This window comes from Malaclemys terrapin, chromosome 1 (assembly GCF_027887155.1).
Source record: "Malaclemys terrapin pileata isolate rMalTer1 chromosome 1, rMalTer1.hap1, whole genome shotgun sequence".
Taxonomy (NCBI): Eukaryota; Metazoa; Chordata; order Testudines; family Emydidae; genus Malaclemys; species Malaclemys terrapin.
Window position 1 is genome coordinate 264,183,289 of NC_071505.1, and position 13,696 is coordinate 264,196,984.

The 13,696-nt window shown below is 40.0% G+C and overlaps 1 protein-coding gene across 1 annotated transcript in view; it reads right to left on the reverse strand.

The window, feature by feature from the left end:
- Nucleotides 1-13,696, reverse strand: part of STK24 (serine/threonine kinase 24) — a 123,683-nt gene that overhangs the window by 12,643 nt on the left and 97,344 nt on the right. Inside the window, exons 7-10 of the mRNA XM_054012482.1 lie at nucleotides 11,345-11,490; nucleotides 6,564-6,687; nucleotides 5,796-5,864; nucleotides 3,375-3,511 (exon numbers count right to left, since the gene is read on the reverse strand). Coding sequence (XP_053868457.1) covers nucleotides 3,375-3,511; nucleotides 5,796-5,864; nucleotides 6,564-6,687; nucleotides 11,345-11,490 — 476 coding nt within the window. The remainder of the gene's footprint in view (nucleotides 1-3,374; nucleotides 3,512-5,795; nucleotides 5,865-6,563; nucleotides 6,688-11,344; nucleotides 11,491-13,696) is intronic.

A 13,696-nucleotide genomic window follows, 5' to 3' on the forward strand; every position in this document is an offset into this window, starting at 1 on the left:
TTTACCCATATTCTGCAATATATTTCATGTTACAGCAGTCTCGGATCATGACTCAGCACATATTATTCATTTTAAGAACACTTCCGTTGCAAAATTTGACAAAATGCAAAGAAGGTACCAATGTGAAATTTCTAAAGATAGCTACAGCACTTGGTCCAAGATTTAAGAATTTGAAGTGCCTTCCAAAATCTTAGAAGGATGAGGTGTGGAGCATGCTTTCAGAAGTCTTAAAAAAGCAACACTCCAACGCGGAAATTACAGAACCTGAACCACCAAAAAAGAAAATCAACCTTCTGGTAGTGTCATCTGACTCAGATGATGAAAATGAACATGCCTCGGTCCACACTGCTTTGGACAGCTATTGAGCAGAACCTGTCATCAGCATGGACACGTGTCCTCTGGAATAGTGGCTGAAGCATGAAGGGACATGAATCTTTACTTCATCTGGCACGTAAATATCTTGCGACGCCGGCTACAAACAGTGCCATGCAAATGCGTTCTCTTTTTCAGGTGACACTGTAAACAAGAAACGGGCAGCATTATCTTCTGCAAATGTAAACAAACTTGTTTGTCTGATGGACTGGCTGAACAAGAAGTAGGACTGATTGGATTTGTAGGCTCTAAAGTTTGACATTGTTTTATTTTTGAATGCAGTTTTTTTTTGTACATAATTCTACATTTTTAAGTTCAACTTTCAGGATAAAAAGAAGAACAGGAGTACTTGTGGCACCTTAGAGACTAACAAATTTATTAGAGCATAAGCTTTCGTGGACTACAGCCCACTTCTTCGGATGGGCTGTAGTCCACGAAAGCTTATGCTCTAATAAATTTGTTAGTCTCTAAGGTGCCACAAGTACTCCTGTTCTTCTTTTTGCGGATACAGACTAACACGGCTGTTACTCTGAAACTTTTCATGATAAAGAGACTGCACTACAGTACTTGTATTAGGTAAATTGAAAAATACTATTTCTTTTGTTTTTTACAGTGCAAATATTTGTAATAAAAAATAAATATTAACAGAGTACTGTACCACTTTGTATTCTGTGTTGCAATTGAAATCAATATATTTGAAAATGTAGAAAACATTCAAAAGTATTTAAATCAAAGGTATTCCATTATTGTTTAACAGCACAATTAATCGCGATTAATTTTTTTAATCACTTGACAGCCCTAGTATTGTATATTAATTCTTTATACTTGTTTCTTATAATTCTAGACAAACATATTACAACTCAAATTCTTCCTGTACGAAATTTGGCTTATGTCAATACAGTACAAAAACTGATTAGCTGATGTACATATTTAGCTGTGAAATATACATTTTCCAGAGGTTTTTATACACAGCATTTCCTACTGTTTGAAATATTCTGATAGAGGGTTGGTTTCTGTATGACTCATCTGCTGCTGCAATGCACAGGTGCAAGAGGTCATGCTCAGCAACATCCTTTGTCCTTAATATTCATTTAATATGGCTTTTTTTTTTTTTTTTTTTTTTTTTAAGGTGACTGGTTTTGTTCATTCTCTAGACAAGTTTACTATGAATAAACTTGAACTGCATCAAACAGATTTACACTAGACTTTATAAAGCAATTACATATTTTACCAAATTTGCATTTGTTTTTAATTTTACTAGTAAACATACAGTGGTTGGTCCTACAGAAACTCTCTGAAACAACATGTATAATCCATCCCATTACAGCCATGGATGTTCAGTTACTATCAATATATTTGGGGATTTCTGTAAAAAACTCAAAACTTAATTTTAGTTTAAGTGGCCCTTTTTAAATTATGTAGAACTTTATTTATAAAGAAATAATCAATTTCAATATACAAATTTAAATTCAACCATAATTACGTTTCTCAAACCAGAGTGTGAACAAATGCTTCACATCTAGAAATATTAATGGTTTCTTCATTAAACTCCACTTAAGATGGAACCCAAGACATATTGGTATATTGCCAAAACAGATGTATATTATAACTGTGGGTTACAGGCATTGAGATTATTTAAAAAAAAAGTATATTATTATACAAGCACACTAAGGGCTCAATTTGCATACCCTTAATCACAAGTGGTCTTTAACTTTAATGAGATTGCTTACACGAGTAAGAACTATTTACATGAGCACCCAGATCCTAAAAACAAGAGTATCTGCATTAAGGCAGAAGAATTTAAAACAATGAGGCAAAAAATATGGAGGTCCAAAAATCAAGGGAACCATAGTTATTCATATCCACAACTTACTACTTTTATGTTAAGATGGAAGACTTTTTGAAAATGTGTTGATATGTTTATACAATCTCTGTCATGCAAGATTGTTCCAGCAGCAGTCTGAAGACAATAAACCTTGAAACACTGGCTTAACCTCAATGAGCATTTTCCTTGTGATGAAAGGGGAAAAAATGTATTAAGGTAAACATATTGGACAATGCTAATGAACATTATTGTGCACTCTGCATAGTATTTTTTTTAAATTGCTTTCAACTATTATCCTGGTTTTTTTTGGTTGTTTTTTTAAATATTGGTAAAGTGCACACAATTCATTGATGTATCCTTATTAGACCACTTTGAAACATATTTTTTTGGGCACTAGTTATTTTAGCAACTAAAGAGATTTAGTTTGAACTTTTCCAAAATTACACTTTTGGACAGAACTCAAGAGTGGAAAGAGAATGATTCACAAGTTCACAACCAGAAAAGAAGAGGGTTTTAAAATGCAAACAGTTTTTACCTTTAATTATAGTGGGCACAACAGCACTTTCTATTTTATTTTCATGTAATATTTAATATACCCCACACACACATTTCCATTGAGCTAGTATCTTGAAATTTGGAACCCACATTCATTGTAGGCCAATGAGTAAAGGAAATTTCCAAATCTGGTATTTGATCTCTTCCTTTTCTACCAGGAGACAGCAGAGGTCAATAGTCATGAATGTAAACTATTCAAGTACTCTTTTTAAAATACACACACACACACACACACCACTAATCACTCTCTCCTGGGACTATATCCCACATTGAAAATCTCTGAGCAGTTTCGTATACCTACCATTTAAAATGTAACTCATGGTAGTGTTCTTTTTCTGGTTTGGCTTTGCAGACAACACATTCAACATACAGTATGCAGTGTGTGAAAGTGAGTTTATATAGTGAAGACAGGAAAAAGAAATTTAAGTTCCTGATAGGCTGAGAATTTTTCTATTAAACAATTAAATTTTCATAAACAAAGTAAAAGCACATCAGAAAATATTTTATCTTTATAATATAGAAATATCAGTCAGCACTTGTATTTTACAAAATACTTGGCAAATATTAAAGTAAGTCTTGCAATTTTCTGTAAGTCATAATGCAAAGGTATTTTTATTGTTACCTCTGAAGCCTCTGTACAAGCTGCGACACCATGGTATCTGAAATGCCTGGACAAGCCTCCTCAGCTAAATAAATAGCTTCTCTCAGTTCTTCTATGGACCCCATGTTGTCACCATATGCCTGACTTTTCTCTTTCAACTAAAAAAATGGTAAAACTACATTAACAATGTAATTATCTGCCAAATATATGAACATGTAATATTATGTATTGATTTCTATGTTTCCACAGAGCTAGACTCCTGAGAATTAGTACATTCATTTTTTTTTAAATGTTATCATAAAAAGTCTAGCTATAGAAACACACTATTTGTAACGTGAGATTTTTATCACAGGCCACTAAAAGAGCAGTCTAAGCATTCACAAAAATAAAGTGGTCATGTGGGATGTGAAACCCCCAACCCAAGAAACCAAGGATTATCTGAGGTCACCGGCAATTCTATTTTCCAGATTTTAGAAAGGTGCTGTTGCGTACAAAGAAAGAGTTAGTCTTACTAATTTTGTACTACACTTTGTACTTTCATAGGACCTTCCATGTGAGGATTTCACAGCACTTTAAAATGTTAGTTCGCTGAGTGTCTGTTACACAATAACTTTGAACATTGCAGCTGACCAATTCTAAAATTTCAGTGAATGTTCTAGGTCTCACTGGACAGAATCCTATTTATTTTGGTTCAAATCAGAATACTGGAAAAAGCCTAGGTCAGAGGAAAATCAGGTCCCCCACACTCCCTGATGCTGCAGGAATGGAATCTGCTGCTGCCTACACATGAGAAGCAGCAGCTTAACTGGCTGCATTGGGAGTGTCTGTAGGTTGGATTCTAATAGGAATCAAAGAATCTTACAGACAGAGTGTGTAAGGAGCTAAATGGAGATAAAAGAGTGGAGTAGCAGGGAACACATGAGGGAGAAGTGGAAGCAGGAGGGAAGAGAGAGATGAGGCAGTGGTGATGGGGGGAAACAGGGACCCAGAGGGGAGTGAGGAAGTGGACTTGCTCTTAGGGGGAAGAGAGGATGACTAAGCAGAGACCCACAAGGAAATCAAGTGGTGAGGAGTGGTGGTGATGGGGGATGCAGGAATCCAGAGGAGGGGAGCCAGGTGTGTGGCTGTGAAAGCAGGAAACCAGAATAGGGAGAGTGGAAATTGGGGAGGGGAAAAAAGCAGGGCCCCAGAGGGAGGGCAGAAATGGGATGGGGAAACTGCAGTTCTGGGAAAGGGGGGGGATACACACACACACACACACACACACACACACACACACACACAGTGCCCCTGCCATGGGAGAAATGGGATGAAATACAGTCCATGACATGGGGGTGGGAAGAAGAGATGGGAACAGACAGAATCCCTGGCATGAGAGATGAGGGGAGGGGAGCAGCAGGGAGCCCCTGAAATAGAGGGGCATAGGAGGGTGGCACACAGGGAACTTGAGGAGGGGAACAGAAGAATGGAAGGAGCCTCTGGAGTGTGCAATTCACTCAGCCTACAAGCGTCCAACCCCTAATAAATTTAAGACCCAACATCCCCATGAGGAAGGAAAATGCTATTCACCATTTTACAGATGAGACTGACAAGTCGACTCTCCGCTGAGTCTGAATAAGCTCTGGTGCAGAGACCATTCTTCTGGGTAAGTATCTGCTCTACTGTGTTCAATATGCTTGCTACGTGGCATGGAAACCTTCCAGGAGCCTCCTCAAGACTGGGGCTCCTTTGATTAGGAAAATACTTTTGGAGCCCTCTGTTTTTTCCACCCACAAGGGAAGCACAGTTGTAAAGATTGAAACGTGGTTTAAAAGAAAATCTTGTCCTTATTCTACAGCAATGCTAGGGTAGGAAAGGACTGCTTAATAATATCAAATACAGTTCTATAGATTTTTTTTTTAAATAACTGACTCTATATTATGTCTGTATTCCCCTTCGTATGTAAATACACTTATAAAAAATTAAAGAACCATTCTACAGAATATCTGCATAAAATAGTTTGTTAGATTCCAGTACAAGTTCAGCATTTATACTTCAGGGCTTTGAACCATTTAAACTCTCTTAGCTTAGTCCACCAAGCAGAAGTTGGGGAGAAGTGAGGAGCTGAATGCAGATAAGACAAAAAGACCCAATAATAGGAAAAACTGGTGCACTGCAGTCCAAGCAGTAACACACACCTCCCCTCTTTATTGAATTGTCTCCCAGCTTTATTTTCTCTCCTCATTCTCTTCAATTAGTGTAAGTGATGTGGTTGCTCTGCACAAATGAGCATTGCTGTAAACAAACTAGGAAAGAAACAGATGACATACCAATAAACCAGAATGCTACTGCTGGACCATAAGGAGAGTTAACCTATCAATTACAGTATCCTTGAATATGCCATTCTCCACAGAGACATATATATAGATACTAGAAATAACTAAGTTTTCAGAGGTAGCTTACCTCCACAAATAAAGGAGATATAATTGCAGATAAACACTGAGACAAAGGACGCCTGGGGGTATCTTTTTCCTTTAAGAGAAAAAAGAGTGTCATCTGTAATAGAGTAAGTGCGATTAACATTTACATTGTAGCTTCAAAATAACTCTGAGCCTGAGCTATGCATCCTCATTGCTTTCTATATTTGTTTCATAAAAAAACTAGTTCTAATACACATCTAAACATAAAAATGAGTATGTAAACATGCATACATATGAACTAATTCATGTAGTACATTACGTTTTAATACCATCTATCAAAGTATGTGTAAAGTGATTACATTATGTGTGGGTGTGAATTCAATATGAAGAATGATTAAAGATTAGGATTTTGTACGACAAAAGTGCATTACATAACAATGTTTCTCCAAGAATGTACAGTGAAGCTTACTAAAAATGAAAAGGTTCTGATCTTACTCCCAATGTCTTGACACACGCAGGTACAAAATGCTAAGTCAACCATAATAAAACATTTAAAAACAACATCACACGTATTTACAAAAAATCAAACTGTAAGAATGAAAAAGTATTACAGGATGAAATCAATTTGATAAGAGCTGTGCAATATAAGCAACAACTGTAATCTACACAATTTAAAAGTCTTTTTGCAGATTTTTAAATATTTAAACTATCAAAGGAGTATCTTAAGTGAAACAAAAATTGAAAAAATGTTGGATGACTAAACTAGATTTGTATGTTTAGATGTAGATCTTTCAGCATTAAACATTAATACCTTATTACTTTCTAGTTCCTGTGGCTGGGCTGCTCCATTCTCTACATTCTTGGGGTCTTTTTCTCTGATTGTAAAGATCCAGTCCCCTGACTCACGACCGCCTGTGGCCTGGCCATCGGTTTCACTTTTAAAAAAAATACTAAGACATTTCAGAATTTTTCCTTTACTACATTAGTAATATTGATTTAGTAATGCCAAAATAAGCTTAAAACCTTCAGATTTGAGAGTGAATTTAGAACACCATGCTTCTCAGGCCAGTGAAAACAAGGCATGTGGTAAGAATGATTAGGTTGGGTCTTAAGTAAAGATTTTGTTTAAATATTGAACAAAGATGTTTTTCTGTATTAAATAAAGATTAAGGAGAAAGACATACGTTCATTTACTACCTCTAACAATGGTTTCCCAAACTGTATGACACCAATGATATTACTTTTTAGCAGTATAACAGATGCCAGCAGAGGGCTCCAAATTACTGGAAAGTTGGCAAAAGTTTTTGGAAAGTTGGAACACATAATTCAGTCATGCTCATTTAGCATTGTAGTAGGCTATGTAGAGAACCCAAATAAGAACGAAGTCAATGTCTTATTTATTTATTTAAATTTAAATAAATATGCCTCTCCAAATGTCTAAAGGCCCAAACATAATTATACAATCAATAAAATTAAATTAAACTTCAGCTGCATTAAAATCATCAGTTCCACAGTAACTCAGCCAACCACCAAGCCAATGCTCCCTTTAAGCTGCACAGCAGTGCATCTTAGGTGGCTGCAAGTGCAGCCAGCACCTACTCTGCCTGCTAGGCCCTCTTGTTGGAACTCATGGTGGGTCCTCTCCGCACCACATAAAGCTTGGGGCCAGCAGGAAGGGTAAAGAGCTTAGTGGGGTGCAGGGGGAGAGGCAGACACTCCCAGCAGGTAGGAGGGCCTGGCCCACATCGGGTCCTGTTCTGCCTATTGGCCCAGGCGCTCCTTCTGGAACCCACAGAGGCTCCTCTCCGCACCACAGGAAGCCTGAGAGCAGGGAGGATAAGGAGTGGAGGGGGAGGGCCCAGTCAGCCAGCATAGGGTCCCACTCCACCTGCCCGGCCCTCCTGCTGCAACACTTGGCAACTCCTCTCAGCCCAGCAGGGAGCTATAGTGCAGGAAGAGGGGGCCTGTGCAGTTGCTGCTGATGGGGTGGAGGTGCCCAGTTTGTACCCTCCTACATGCTCCAGGCTGTGAAGGCAACTCCCTCCCGGGGGAGGGAGAGGAGAGAAGAGAAGTGGGATTGGATCTGGGGCAGAGAGGGAGGGGAGCAGGGCTCAAGACAGCAGAAATGGGTAATGAGTGGTTGTGGGGAGGCAGAGAACTAGGAGTTCCACCAGTCTTGCAATTTTTGGGAGCCAGGAGTTAGAATCCTGCACAGATGATATCTTTGGGGAATTCTAAGATACTTATATTGGTGCCATAAGAAAAAGTATTGATTTAAATAGTTTACCAGTGGCATGGTCATAAGTCCTGTTATTCAGTACAGCACCGGAATATAAGATACATTTAAAATAACTTGGTATGATCTTAAACCTCTTCAACTCAATATTTAACAGAATGGAAGATGCCGTGACTAATTACAAACTGACTGGGAAATTTAAATGAACGGATTGGAGAGTCAAAGGTCTATCTAAACATGATGAAAATATGATATGCACAACTCAATACAAACGAAATCTAGAGAAAATGTTGCTCCTTCCTCTTAGTCATCTGGGAAACACATCCTCAGCCTTTTCTAAAAACCTTCTCAAAACAGATTATCTTTTGAAGCATGCCCCTAAAGTTGCCAAATTAGGCAATTTTTGGACCAAGGCAGGGAGCAAGTTCCAGAGTCTCAAAGCCCTCCCAGAGAAAGCCTTTCCAGCTGCTCTCATAGTGAGGGGATCTAGCTTGAGTGCTCCTGCTGACTACAGTTGTGGCAATATAACATGGGAAGAGAGGCACTCTCTTATTTAGGGCTTTATAGTTCATAAACACCTTAAACTCTACCCAGAGATCAATGGGCAGACAGTGCAGATCCTGCCATAGTGCCTTAAAGGGGTCCAGAAGCCCTTTATTTCTCAGAAAGGCAATGCGTGCTGGGCTCATTGCAGAAAAAAACCTCAAAGAGTTTGTGTGATTTCTCTGCAATCTCCAGTGTGTCTACTATCCTCAAAAAGAGGTATTGAAAGGCCTTAAAATCATTTGGTGCTGGTGCCAGGGCCAAGGCAGATGCCTCCTCCTAGACTTCTTTAGGAGGTGAGGTGGAGCACTGGTGTCTCTGTACCTCGGATCCCTGCTCCTCCTGACAGTTGTACATCTGGGGTCTCACCAATGATGCTGTGGAAGAGGGTTATCTTCTCTTCGGGAGTTGCACAGTTCCTTAGAGCTGTAGCCTGTTTTCCACAAATAATCCCAAAAGGGCCACAGTGGCATCCCAAAAGGGCCACAGAGTGGATGGCCAGTATTCGGACTGCAGTTTACCTCTTGCGGAGAGGGGCTAAACCAAAGGCTACAGTGGGTCACAGCGGCAAGTGGATGAACTAGAGACAGCCGATTCCCCCAGAAGGGGGGAGAAAGCGGAGTGGAGCACAGCCAGAGGGCCATGCCCAGAAGAGGATGCTGTGGTCCAGGGAGCGACGCAGGTCTTAGAGGTGGAGTAGAAGTGATGGCAGTGAGACACCACTAGAGAAAGGCGCACCAGCAACCAAGAGCTAATTCTCAGCACAACCACCAAGAGGCGCCGAGGTGGTGAGTCCCACCCTGTCACTGCCCATGAGGAAATTAATAATTTTGTCTTCAGATTAGGGTTTGAATAGTATGCAGTAAATGAGACATGGAATCACACATTGAACAATTAGGAAAAAAACCAAGATATTGAACTGGTCAGAGAACCACAAACACAGATACATGTGGGACAGAGAAGACTGTTCATGACCATTACAAGATATTGTATCCTTGCTTTGCACTGTTCATGTTTTTCAAATAAGGTGTTAATACACATTGCTTCAAAGCTGTTAACAGTGACATGACAAATCTGCTGCCACCTTGCTCTATCATGGGCTGTTGGTTTCTAGTTGCTGTGGTCAACCTGACATGCTTTCAAGTTTGATTTCAGTGGGTCTTTATACTGTTTGTACTGGCCACCATGAGAAAGGTGTTTGTAGCTGACCATAAAATATAGCCTTGAGTATTCTCAAGTCCGCCATGCCAACGAGATGCCCAGACCAATCAGCTGAACTTTCAGAGCATGCTCTGAATGCCAGATATCCAACGATTAAGGACTTTGATATTGAGAATCCTGTCCAAGCATTTGACCATGTAGACAGACTGAAGACATTTTGAGCCATTTACATTTACACTGAACAAGACGCGAGAAAGTGTACAGTATCGAAAAATCCTGCACTCGCAGAGAGATTGACTAAATGATTTTAGTTTGATATTTTTATTCTCTTTATAAAATCTTGAATATAAAATATAATTAGCTTTTTCAATATAAATTATTGGTTTAGAAGTACCCATCAAATGGCAGAATTTCTCAACTCAAATGACCTATTACCTATTATCTTCTCCTTTCCACCAATCACAAAAAGGAGGAAGGAACTAGTAATACTTTATCTTGTTCAGGTTCTTATACTACACTCATCATAGCAGCACGTGAATACCTTCACAGCAGCACTTGTAGAAAATTTATTCTCCATGAGTTCCCCTTTAACATCTTTCATGGATTCAGTGGATGTACCTACAGTGCCACCGGGAGCAACTATTAATACCCTCTGTTCATGAGCCGAGCCAACCCAATTTTCTTTAGTTCTCCCTAAGGAAAGGAAGTCCCACTGAAAGGCATATTTCCTGAAGGCATTTCTAAAGGTTAAGACACCAGAAAATGATCCCCCTCCTTCTCTTTCTATGCCTCAGAGTGAAGAAGCAGATTTCCATTAATCATCATGACCTTAATTATATCAATTCCTATAGCCCTAGTGACTTGTTGCCAATATTTGGAAGCCTTAATTGTGAACATCCATACTTTAAAACTGTGCATGTATCGAAATAAGATCTGGGGAAGTGCAAACCATGTCCCAAAAATCCCTAACAAATCATTCAGCAAAACCAAGAAAGATCAGACTTGATATTCCTGCTATTTCTAAGATAAGAAATAAACAGAACAGCACCCCTCCCCCTTTTTAAATTTCCTTTCAGGACCTCTTTAGACAAGATCATCAAAGAAGCATGAGAGAGCAAACCCTAATTTTTTCTCCTTTACAAGTCCCATTTATCTCTAGACGTCTTGGTTTCTTCATGATTTTTAAAACACCAGGAATGTACTTGCACATTCTTTAGCTTTCAGTTGCTGATACGTACTCTCACTCTTAACTTCAGGTTAATAGAGTTGGTTTAATTTAGTCATGAACATAATTTATTTTTTGTACTTTCTAGTATGACAGAAAACTGTGTGCTGAGCACTGTATGACTGAAACTAACAGTTTGAGATGCCAGAGCAGATGGAGCAAACTGTTTGCAACATGAAATATTACAAAACACACCCTTCCTCAACAAAAAAATTAGATATTTTATAATTAGTCTTCTTTCACCTTTCTGGGCTTGAAAGCCCTCAAAATATTTCATTTAAGTTTTTAACTTCACATGCCTGGTGAGCCCAATGTTTTTTAAATAAAGAACATCAGCTAACTAGACAAAATGATACACAACTACTTGAGAAAATTCCCCTCCTCTATTCCTGTGTTTACAATTATGTTATAGATTCAACAAACTTACGCATCCGATTCTTCAGAGCTGGAGTCATCCTGGCTCTGTTCAGACTTCCACCTCTTGTGCCTATCAATGAGTTCTGCCAGGTAGGATGTTTTCTTTGCATTTCGTATTATGAATTTGTGTTTCAAGAGCTCCTTTGCTGTTGGTCTCTTAAAAATAAAAATTAATTGTAAGCTACAGTATAACTTTTTTTCCTTTATATTTGAGACAGTTGAGATGACTCTCATATCGTGATTTGAAAAACGAAAGAGGAAAACTCATGACAAATAATATAATCAGAAACTTTGATGGCTTAATACTAAACACAGAAACATAGAAATGTAGGGTGGAAGGGACCTAAAGAGGTTATCTAGTCCAGACCAGCACCAAGCATACCTACAACCATTCCTGACAGGAGTTTGTCTAATCTGTTCTTCAAAACTTCTAATGACAGGTTGAAGCTTATTTCAATGCTTAACTATTCTTAAAGTTAGAAAGTTTTTCCTAATATCTAACCTATATCTCCTTTATAAGCTGATTACTTCTTGTCCTACCTTCACAACAACTGATCACCAGCAGTGCAAGTAGTCCAGTACGCCGTGCCAGCAAGCTATTTATAGCTGGTACGGTGTACCGGAAAGACACAGCAGCAGCCCAGCTGGAGGAGAGGGCCGGGGGTTCTGCTCCTTTCCCCGCTGGGAAAGGCAGCGGGGAAAGGAGAATGCCGGCAGCTCCTCCAGCTGCTGCCCCCATCTCCGGCCTCGCCCTCCACCGCCCCCGCCCTGTCTCCAGAGTTCTGCTCCTTTACACGCTGCCCCTCCCAGCAGGGAAAGGAGCAGAACTCCCAGCTTCTCCTCCCCCACCCTTCCAGGCATGGAGCTGTGTCTCTGTCTGTGTACTACAGCAGCAGCAGCCCTACCAGACACATCTGCATCATCACAGTCAAGTTTGATTTTATCCCGAACACTAGCGATCGCATTGACAGAAATCTGTCCTTGAGAAAGCTAGGCTCTCTCTGAATCAGTCAATTAGGACTTCTATGAACTCTATCATCTGTGATGGGATAAGACAATTTTTCATAGTTCATGAGAAGACCCTGCTGCTAGAATAGGTAGAGGGAATATTCTAAACTTGATGCCAACTTCTGCTGGGTTCTGTCACATATCACTCAATTGTCCAGGCAGGGTAAATGTGTAAGAAGGGTGTCTTCTGCCTTAGCTGGAGTTGATACACGTAAGGCTTCTTTTAGGAGTTGGTTTATAAATTCCCAGGGACTTTAAGATAGTGGGAAAGATGCACTTCATCTGTTCTCTGGCTGAAGAGGACAATTCCCTCAAAAGGCAAGTCCTCTGTCATGACCAGTATGCCATGAGTAATCCCAATGCCCACAGCCATGAGGCCCATTTCATACTAATGGCCTTTGCCATCAACGTTGCAGCCATACAGGAACCAGAGTCATCAGCACCAAACTATTGCTGCCGAGGTAACGTGGAGACTGTTGGTCCAGCTGGAGACTTTGCCAGTGTTGAGATGGCCGGAATCTATATTGTTGGTGCTGACTCTGCCAGTGCTTTCTTCACCATTCCACTGTCTGATCCCAGAGTATGATGAATGCTCAAGGGAGTGCTGGCTGATGCTAGTTGATGCTGATTCTAACAGTCACTTCCGGGTCCAAGGTGACCCGCATGAACTGCTTAAATAAATGCATCTTCTGCATAGCATCCCTGGACTTACCGTACAGGTCCTGGAGGAGAAGGACTTGCACACAAACCACTTATCCAAGATGTGGCTCTCTCCTAGGCAGAAAAGGCACTGACTATGTTATCCTTAATGGAGATCAGTCCACTGCAGGACATGCAGGGTTTGAACTCAGAGTTTAGACTCCACCACAAGGTGTGCTGGTTGGTGTGAAGCACCAAACCCGGCTGAACGTGGCGGTGGGGATGGGGGAAGGAGAGTTGTGGACCAAATACTTTTCTTCTTCTTCAAATAGGCTGAAAAATCCTGGATTAAGGTCTCTGAAAACTAATCGGTCAGTCACTCTCTGGGTTCAATCTCACTGCCACAGGGTAGTAAGAGGGAACTGGGAAGAACCACGGCCATTCCCCTGTTTATGCCCTTGCATGGGAATATGAGGTGGTACAGGGTGTACACCGACACCGCAATTCAAAAAAATCCAATCTCAAGCACATGAGCATATATGTTCCTACAATGGGATCTACACAGATAACAACGTCTGACTGACATGTCTACACTGACATATTCGAAGAACACTCATTCTCAACCAGTGAAATTGGGGTAATGTCTCTAGGGCTTGGAGATGCCTGAAAGAAAGTGTTGGGATAAGTCAAAGATGAAGAATGAGGAAACAAAATA